Raw genomic sequence first — 9622 nt, forward strand, 5'->3', positions numbered from 1 at the left:
GAAAGAGACAGCACATATAAAAGTTGTCTTACTTTCTGAGTTAGAGAAAGCCAGCATGCCTTTTTGAGAGTTTAGGCACATAAGCAGTATAGGAATAATTTAAATAATAATTAATTACACGTCTATGCTGTGTAGTCTTTCTTTTTGTTTTCTATTCTAAGGTGATGTTTTTCATTTAAAGTTCATTCAGTATCACTACTTAATTCCTCGTCTCAGGTCCTGATCTCCCCACAAGCCAGCTCTTGTGGTTCTACAGAAGTTTATAGGCCAGAACCTAGCTGAGCTGTGCTTGGCACAGAACCTGAGTAGATGACGATGGCCACCATTTTATACTTCTGTGATCTTGAGGGCAGCATTCAGCTGCGATAACTTAAATTTGTAGCAACAGCTGCCTATGAACGCTGAGCTGCTACCCCAGAGCTTTGTGTATTTGATGAAGAAGGATCTGGTAGCAGTAACTTAGAGCTCTTCAACGTAAAGACTTCCCAGCTGGACAGAGCAGAGATAAGACCCATGATAGGAAAGGAATCAACTGAAAAAAATGAAACAGAAGTTCCATTTGTCTGCAAAAGATCCCCAAAAAATAACAAATCCTGAGGAGCAGAGGGAAATAAATATGTGAGACTAATTCTGAATCATGAGATGTTGTCCAGAGCCCTGGTAAAGATGTATTAGTAGAACTGTTTGGGAGGGAGAGCCGGGGGGCTGAGAATCTGCACTAGCATGGCCCAAGGTCTTTAAACCTTTTGGAACAGTTTTTTATGAGCTAAGAAGTTCTGCATTTTAGACTGCTGTTGGAAATCAAGCAAAACAAGCTGCTCACTATCCACTGCAGAAATCCCTCTGTATAATATTTTTCTTTTCTTTTCCATCTCCCTCCTCTCCACAAGGATCTCAAACATCTGAGCATGAGCTGTTCCTGGACCCCAAGTTATTTGAGAAAGGTTAGTATTTCATTACTAAATTGAACTTCGATGTCACTGTACCTTTACTTTCAAACTTGCTGATCTTTGTCCTTCTTTTCCTTTGGTGCGTTACCTATGTGGTTCTTTCAATCACAGACCAAGGCAGCACTTACAGTGGGGATCTAGAATCGGAAGCAGTCTCAACTCCACACAGCTGGGAGGATGAGTTGAATCACTATGCCTTACGATCGAATGCCATGCAGGATCCAGACCCTGAGCTTAGGCAGTTCTCCAAAGGGGATATGGAACAGGACCTGGAGGCAGACTTCCCATCAGGTTTGTGTAACATGGAGAAAAAGAACTGTCATAAATATGTGCATGGGTTTCTGAATAAGCACTTTTTATTATCTTTACTGCTGTCAATTAATTTGTTTAAGAAGGCATATATTTCCATTCAGCACAAACATCTGTTAAAGCTGCAATATATCTGCTCTATTAAAGATACTCCATCTTTATAAAGTAGAACACACTTTTGCTCTCTTTCAAAGTAAACCTCCTAGATGATTTAGGAGGAAATAGCAGTTACTCTTCTTTGACTCCTTTAAATTTGTCATTTTGTCTCTCGCCATGGCATGGTTTTTTATTGGACAAAAGAGAGAAGTCTCCTAAAAGCAAAAACTTGTTTAGTTTCTGGGGATTTTTCTTCCACTTAGAATTCTCTGCGTCCCTTGTATGGGACTTCCTCCATGTCCTCTGCCTGAGCTTCCTCACAGCTTATTTATTGAAAGGGACTTCAGCACAGTGTCATGTAATATGAATATCTACATGCGGAAACTCTAATTTTAAGAACTTTAATAATGTCTCAAACTGTCGTTTCTAGATGGGCCTGTTTAAATCATGTAAATTAAACTTATGATGATGTTGATTTGACTTTAGACTCATTTGACCCTCTCAGTAAAGGACTGGGTCTCCACTCACGTTCGCGAGCAAGGCGGAGGCATAGAGATGGCTTTCCACAGCCAAAAAGACGGGTAAGAAAATATCCTTGCAATGTATAAATTCAGTGCATCTACAGTGCTAATCTTGCATATGTATTTTCTTGTAATGACTTTGCTCAGACATGAAAAGAGTTTGGTGTTGAAAATGTTTACCTTCACTGCATTTGTTTCACTCTTCTATTATACAAAATAGTGTACCATTTTGGCTCGGGGGAATCCATTTTCTTTTTTATGTGGGTGACATTTAAAGAGTACTTAACATTTAAAATCAACTCTTTTTGAGCCGTTAGGTTATACTCTGTTTTTGTATGTTGCACACAAAAAAAATTCCTTTGTGCATATGAATCACAGGGAGCATGGATTTGGAAGCACAGAGAACTGGGTTTTCTTTGTCTCTGCCATTGACTTGCTGCATATACAGAACCTGTTTTTTAATATCCCTACTTATAAAATGAGAACAATATTTGTCTGCTCTTGGTAAAGCTTTTCTGATGCTTTCAAACAGCTGCTTTTTTATGAACACAAGCTTTTAAGAGTACAAGTCAAAGTGCAGTGTACGTTTCCATGGATGTCAGAGCAAAGAGTGTCCCTTGGTGAACCTATGTTTTTTGGATTTCTTGCAGGGAAGGAAGAAGTCTATAGTTTCTGTGGAGCCCCGAAATCTTATGCAGGGTTCGTATCCAGGCTGCTCTGTTTCTGGGATGACCCTGAAGTACATGTATGGGGTAAATGCCTGGAAAAATTGGGTCCAATGGAAAAATTCACAGGAGGAACAAGGGGACCTAAAATTTGCAGGTAAATTTGACTCCATTGTTTCAACAGGGAAAAAAATAGTTGTGGGGGGGGTGCTATCCTGATGTACTTTTTGAGATGGATGTGCGACAAGCCTCAAACAACACACAAGCTCCCATGAGTGCAGTAAGAATCTTGGGAAACATTTCTTAATTTTAGAGGCTCCTCATTCTTGAAAAGCGCACCTGTACGTTAATTTTAATGTTACGTCACCTATCAAAAAAGGACTCAGACTGAAGTCTGAGAGTTGAACATTTTAAATAGTGCAAGCTTTAAGTACCTGAAGGTGTTCATTTTTCTGCAGTAGTACTTGAGTTAAACCACAGAGATATTTATTCAGCTGCAGTGCTCTGGTTCAGCTGCATACTGAGCCTTCTGTTTTGGTGCCATCTATTTTTTTTTAGTAGTTAGGTATTAGGGCTGTGTGATACAGCACTGTTCCACTTCAACTTCCGTTTCAATGGAACAGTGTTTCGTTTAGAGTTTCGTTTCAAAAGCACTGTTCTGTTTTGTTTTGTCGAAACTGTTTCGCTGTTTCAGTGCTGTTTCAACATTTTACCTGTAGGCTATAATGGGGAAGCATGAAACTGCCTATAACTTTGTCATTTCTTACCTGATTTGGATGAAGCGTGTAGGGATGGTAGCCCCTTATGTGGGCATGAAGCCTGCCAAGTTTCAAGGATATAGGTGCAGAGGTTTCTGGAAAAGTGCACCTCAAGGTGCTGACAAGCAGGAGCAGCCTTCTGTGATCTGGCAGGCAGATCAGGGGCCCACACCCCCAGGAGGAGTCTGGCACAGCCCCTGCAGCCCTCCTGGGGGTTTGGGTGGGCCCCCAATCTGCCTGCCGGATCACAGGACACTGCTCTTGCCCCCTAGCTCCTGCTTATCAACAGCTTGAGATGCAGTTTCCTAGAAATCTCTGCACCTACTGTGATCCAGCAGGCAAATCGGGGGCATGTCCAAACCCCCGGGAGGGCTGCAGGGCCTGTGCCAGACTCCTCCCAGGGGTGTGGGCCCTTGATCTGCCTGCTGAATCACAGGAGGCTGCTCATGCTGGCTGGGACCGGCACTGGGCACAGCCTGCACCCAGCACCAGGAAGATTGGTGCTGCCACTGGCCCCAGCCAGCAGCAACAGCATGCTGTCATCTGGCATGCAAATCCGGGGGCCCTCACCCCCGGGAGGGCTGGGACCAGCACTGAAGCCACGTAAGCCCAGCTTCAAAACTCAAAACATTTCAAGTGCCCTTGTTTCGTTTTGAAGCTGTTTCAAAGGCTTTTGTTTCATTTCGATTTTGCTGTTTTATGCTCAAAGTGCATTGAAACAGCTTCAAACGAAACACCCGGCAAAATTTTGCACAGCCCTAATATTCATGTACTACTTATATTCCAACATAACTCCATTTACTGTTTAACCTGTGTCTTTTCAGTCTAGAATCAGGCTCTGTATTTCTAGTCCTTTGATGTGTAAAGGAAGCCTTCCTGATGTGTCCCAGAGCCATTCTGCAGCTTGCTTGAAATAATTTCAGAAAAACATGAACCATTCTTTTTGCATCATTGGAGTGCTAGCTAATAATGACTTGTTTTTCTTCAGTAGTGAATCTTTTTAATAGAAACCTACAGGGATTGTGGCAGCGTAAGTAGAATGCCACTGCATCCTTTTTCCCATTCTTGATGATCTATGTGCAGGTGAAAACACAAACGGTTTTGTTTGCAAGTTTTTAAAGTTCAGTGAAAATGCAATTTGGAAATAATAGCTGGGGAGATATGGTGGCAGGAAGAGAGCAAACTATTTTCCTGAAATGGAATTTGAAGGTTTTATGTAGGAAAGATTCCAGAGGAAAACTTGCTCATTAAGACAGGAGTTTGCGCATGCACTCTCTCTCTCACGCTCTCTCTCTCTCGTGCTCTCTTTTGTTCCTTCTCTTTCTTTCCCTTCCCCATTTGGAATTATTTTGTGACATCTAGCTGATCATAGTTCCATCAAGAAAATAATCCATTGTGTTACTGTCAGTCCTATTTTTGTGGGTAAAAAGACACCACTTAACCCAGTTCCCAGAAGCCTCTTACATACCTCAGGCTTATCCCACAAGGGCTTTCTGTTCTATTCTGAAAACAGCAATTTTCAAATGGTATGATGCGACCAAGCTCCGTGAGTTCACATAGCATCCCCTGGCCCTTTAATCTGGAACTAACTTTCTTTGTTATGTTTGCTTTTCTTCCCTTTCCCAAACCTCTGGCTTTTTAAACTCTTAATTCCTTCCTCCCTTTAAGGAGTCGAACATGCTGCACCCAACTTATGTCCAAGGCTACTAGGAAATACTCAAGATCTTTCTTTCACTCAAGATTCCCCTGAGTCCATCTATAGAGGTGAAACTGATTTATCAAACCTACAGTGCCAGTCAAAGTATATGTAACCATTGCTGTGCCACATTTGCAGGTTCAGCAATCACACTACCATAAAGTCTCTCTTAGCTTTAAATACCCATTTTGGTATTGCTCAGCTAGACTGGTGGTTTGTAGTAATAAATGTGCTTCATAATTGTTAGTTAATAAATGGGAATGTGGTACACAATTATTTTGGACGTGAGAGGCGTTGTTTAATTAAACTGGATGTTTTAATTGCTCTGCCTGCATGATGTAAGTGACCACAGAAATGTGAAGGACTGACATGCTGAACAGAGTTAATGTTTCTTGTACATCTGTTTCCCACAGTTCGGCCCGTAAAACTCAAAGAGGATATTCTCTCATGCACATTTGCCGAGCTGAGTTTTGGCTTGTGCCAGTTTATTCAGGAGGTGCGGAGACCAAATGGCGAAAAATATGATCCCGACAGCATCTTATATTTGTGCCTTGGAATTCAGCAGGTAATTCAGTGTGACAAGAAAAACATTATGGGTTTGGGCAGGGGGATTGAATGTGCTGTCCATGGACATGAATAGCTAATAGCTGTTAGGGCTTTTAAGGGAAAGGAGCTTTTATGTCTCTCCCTCATTCTTAACTCTTTCACACATACCTCTCACACCTCTTTGGCTAACCTGTTTCTTTGGCATAGCAAAGTGAGCTCTTCTTTTCAGGGGAAGAATGGATGTCTGTGTCTAGACCAGTTGTTCTCAACCTTGTTAGACCCAAGACACCCCTTGGAAAATGCCACCTCTTAGCTTTAATTAATTTTTCCACTGTGGAAACATAATAGAGCAATTGTTTTGTGGCAAAGAACTCAACAAAGGCCACAATGGGTCAAAATGTTTTTTGACACTGTGGATTCCTATTTGAAATCTGTGGGTTTATCTTGTGAATCATGTCTAGGTGTTTGTACACACAAGTACCATGGCACCCTGGTTAAGTCTCACTGGTCTAGACACACATCTTTTATTTCTTATCTTGATTAATTGCTGTTTGTGGCCAAGGAAGCTATTCATAAGCATACTTTCTGAGAGAGCATATTCTGGGGATTCTGCTGAAATGCTTACTATGTTCTGCATGGTAAAGATACCAAAGTGGTTAGAGAAAGCCCTTTTAACTTCTCAGCAAGTATGGAAGAAGTCTCAAGAATGTGCAGCTGCCATTGCTGGGAAGCACTTACAAAATATCAGGAGAATAACAGAATTGGAGTTTACCATTAGGACAAAAATATAACTTATTATTGGGAACTGCTTATCTACCACAGGCAGAAACATTTAGAATAAAATGCTAAAATATAAACGTAACCATTGAAAACTCATTGTAATTCAGCTCAATATGAAACCATTTTTTTCCCAGGGTAGAGTGTTTATTCATTCTCTCTGGAAGCCATTCTTAGATGCAGGATCTAAACCTCCTATTTGATGAGGGGCTCATTTGTCACCTTAACTTTCATTACTAGACATGCTTGAAAAAATGGCAGTGCTATGAATTTGGAGTGGCTGTAAGCAGTTCTGGGAAGATCAGAACATTTTCGTGCATTCTACATTTAATTTATTTATACATGCTATTTTTTTCCTCATGATGCTTCAGAAAAAATGTATCCAAACCCATTAGTCATTAAAGGACCATAGAATCAAGATACACGGTGAACATTTTTACAGGTTGCTAAGATCAAGCCTGATACTGGTTTGAAAGCCTGGAATCCCCATTATTGCCAAGGGAAACTGTCTTAACATTTCAGCCCAGTTCACTAGTAAGATACTAATACAGGTACTCTGGTCTCTGTAGACAGAGCCTTTTTCGGGGGGGATACCTTTCATTGTGTTAGAGTAGTGAATTTTCTAAACAAGGTTCTGGAGCCTGGAATTCAGTAATTCTTGCTGTCCCTCTGACCTAATATGTGGAGGTCCCAACCCCTGCAGAATGCCTACTTTAAGGTTTTACCGGAGATGACAGCATAAAATCCTTTGAGTTTAACGCACCTGAAAGTATCCATTTGACTTAAAAGGAAGGCAAACAGAAACAGGAGAGAACAAAATAAATCTGATGCCCTGTTACCTCTGAGCACTCTTCTGTGTAACCATGAATTGTGTCTTCCTTTCTTTTCTCTTGTAGTACCTGTTTGAGAATGGTAGAATAGATAACATTTTTACCGAGCCCTATTCCAGGTTTATGATTGAACTTACAAAGCTTTTGAAAATCTGGGAACCTACAATACTTCCAAATGGTAGGACAATTATTTTTCATATTGTGTTTTGATATACACATGCATGACAGTGAAACCCATCTAATAAATAAATATGTTCTCAGGGTAGGGTTCTTAGATAATGAGACTGTAAACTCTGCCAACGAAAGTGTATGAACCTTATACTTTGAGGCACTCCTCTTCTCCCTCTATTTCATGACAGTAATTTATAGTGGATAGAAATTGTGTATCCTCTATCCAGATCTGCCTCACATGTGATACAGCCTCTGGCAAGTGGCATCTAAGCATCCCTGCCTCTGGTTACCCCCAGTTAAAACAAGAAAATGCTCCTCTTAAATATGTGCTGTGGAGCTTTGTGAATTAACATTTGTTAAATGCTATGCATTGCTCTAGCACCATAGAACTGTGGTTTGCAAAGTAATGTTATATATTCTCTGTTGTCTTTGTTTCCTGCAGATTTGGCAGCTTAGTATACTAGGGATGGGTGAGTGGGGGAACTTGTTTAGATTTAATTTTGAGAGAGAGGAGAGAGAGTGAAGTATTGGTTCAGTTTTGTTGATCCAAAGGTGGTAATTTGATAAATAAAGCTAAAACAGATGAACACACTATAACTTGGGTAGATTGGGTCTGTTTTCAGGATATCACATATTTTTAAGTGATTATTGTGACTGTACAAGGGTCTGCAGCCAGCTTTTTCTGTCCTTATTTTAATTTTAAAAATCACCTATCTGCATGGTGTTGGATATAGCCTCTTGCTGTCTAACAGACCTGTGGTAAACCACCATAGTTTCTCTTCCTTACCTACTTTAGAGTCACTGTTACAGCAGCTTACGTTCACATAGATGTAGTCAATTTATATTCGTGCTCTATACCCAATGAAGTATTCTGTTTGAGCAGTTGACTGGTGGAGTAGGGCAATACTCTACTGAAGTCTTACTGATATAAACAGTGCTTTAGACCAGAGGTTCCCAACCCCTGGGTTGCAGCCCGGTACCAGGCCACAAAGGATTGGCTGCCAGTCTGCAGGAGGGTTGGCTGCCAGACCGGAAGTCCAGAAGTGACCGGCATACTGCAGACCAGCAGCCAACCCTTTTGATCGGAAGTGCGTCTGGTCCACTTCTGGGTCTGCTGCCAAATGTGCTGGGGAGCCCCCAGCTGAATTCGGCACTCCTTGTGCCCCAGCATCTCAGCGCTCATGAGCCACCTGCTACCTAGAGGTACATAGAAAAAACATTTAAAGCTGCGTCTATGTCCGAATCTCTCTGAATCAATTCGGAGAGATTAAAAGGTCCTCTGATTCAGTTCGGTGCTGAATCTCTGAATCTGAATCCGGTTGAATCTCCGCCAAATCAAATCGGTGACCAAAGCTTCGCACAGCCCTAATACTAGGTCACTGGGAGTTGCTTATTCATATCCAAGCACAGAAAGTGGACCTTGCGTTGTAATGTTTTTTTCTTAAATAAATAACTAATTTTTTTTCTTTCATCCATCATCCTCAGGTTACATGTTCTCAAGAATTGAAGAGGAACATTTATGGGAATGTAAACAGCTGGGTGCATATTCCCCTATAGTCTTATTGAATACACTTCTTTTCTTCAACACCAAATACTTCCAACTAAAGAATGTCAATGAGCACCTAAAGTTGTCTTTTGCTCATGTTATGAGACGTACCCGGACTCTGAAATACAACACCAAGATGACCTATTTACGGTTTTTCCCACCTTTTCAAAAACAAGAGATAGAATCAGGTATCTGACCGATTTCTGATTATTTTAATGTTTTAATTAATATATACAGAGCAACAGCAGCACTCTCCCCCTTCCCCCATTTATTCTGCTAATATTTTGTTACTTTTCCCAATGTATTTTCACTTCTACCTAAGTTTATACCAGAACTTTTTGCACGTGCCCAAATGATCAATAGAAATTTGTGAATGAGGTGTCCAAAATGTTTGTCTGAAAGATTATAGAGCATCATAAACATAGCTGACATACCACCAGATGTAGGAGGTGCATCCTCTTCGAGGCTCAGGTTCATTAAGGTACTTGGCACTCTTAACTCCCATTCAACTCCATAGCATGTAAAGTTAGTCTGCTTAACGAGATCCCGTTGGTACGATGCACTGGACCAGGCCCAAAGAACGACAAAGCACACCCAACACTGGACGGTCACTGAGAGTAAAACAAGCCAATCGGAGCTCTTGGATGACAGGATCAGGAAGTGAAAATTGTCCTCTTCAGATGTGAAGAGATTGTCAGTTCTCTTGGACATTGAGATGTAGTTTGCTGTGGATATTGCATTGGGTCAGCCGTGTGTT

General features: G+C 41.1%; 1 protein-coding gene across 6 annotated transcripts in view; it reads left to right on the plus strand.

The window, feature by feature from the left end:
• Window positions 1-9622, plus strand: part of LOC102375298 (zinc finger MYM-type protein 4) — a 54984-nt gene that overhangs the window by 33086 nt on the left and 12276 nt on the right. For 5 of the 6 annotated variants that reach the window (XM_025208045.1, XM_025208043.1, XM_025208046.1 and 2 more), the window contains 8 exons: window positions 891-944; window positions 1062-1241; window positions 1842-1936; window positions 2527-2698; window positions 4968-5063; window positions 5409-5560; window positions 7215-7326; window positions 8805-9053. In XM_025208045.1, coding sequence (XP_025063830.1) covers window positions 891-944; window positions 1062-1241; window positions 1842-1936; window positions 2527-2698; window positions 4968-5063; window positions 5409-5560; window positions 7215-7326; window positions 8805-9053 — 1110 coding nt within the window. The remainder of the gene's footprint in view (window positions 1-890; window positions 945-1061; window positions 1242-1841; window positions 1937-2526; window positions 2699-4967; window positions 5064-5408; window positions 5561-7214; window positions 7327-8804; window positions 9054-9622) is intronic. The other variant, XM_025208044.1, reaches the window with a different exon arrangement.

This window comes from Alligator sinensis, unplaced genomic scaffold (assembly GCF_000455745.1).
Source record: "Alligator sinensis unplaced genomic scaffold, ASM45574v1 scaffold547_1, whole genome shotgun sequence".
In the NCBI taxonomy this organism is placed as follows: Eukaryota; Metazoa; Chordata; order Crocodylia; family Alligatoridae; genus Alligator; species Alligator sinensis.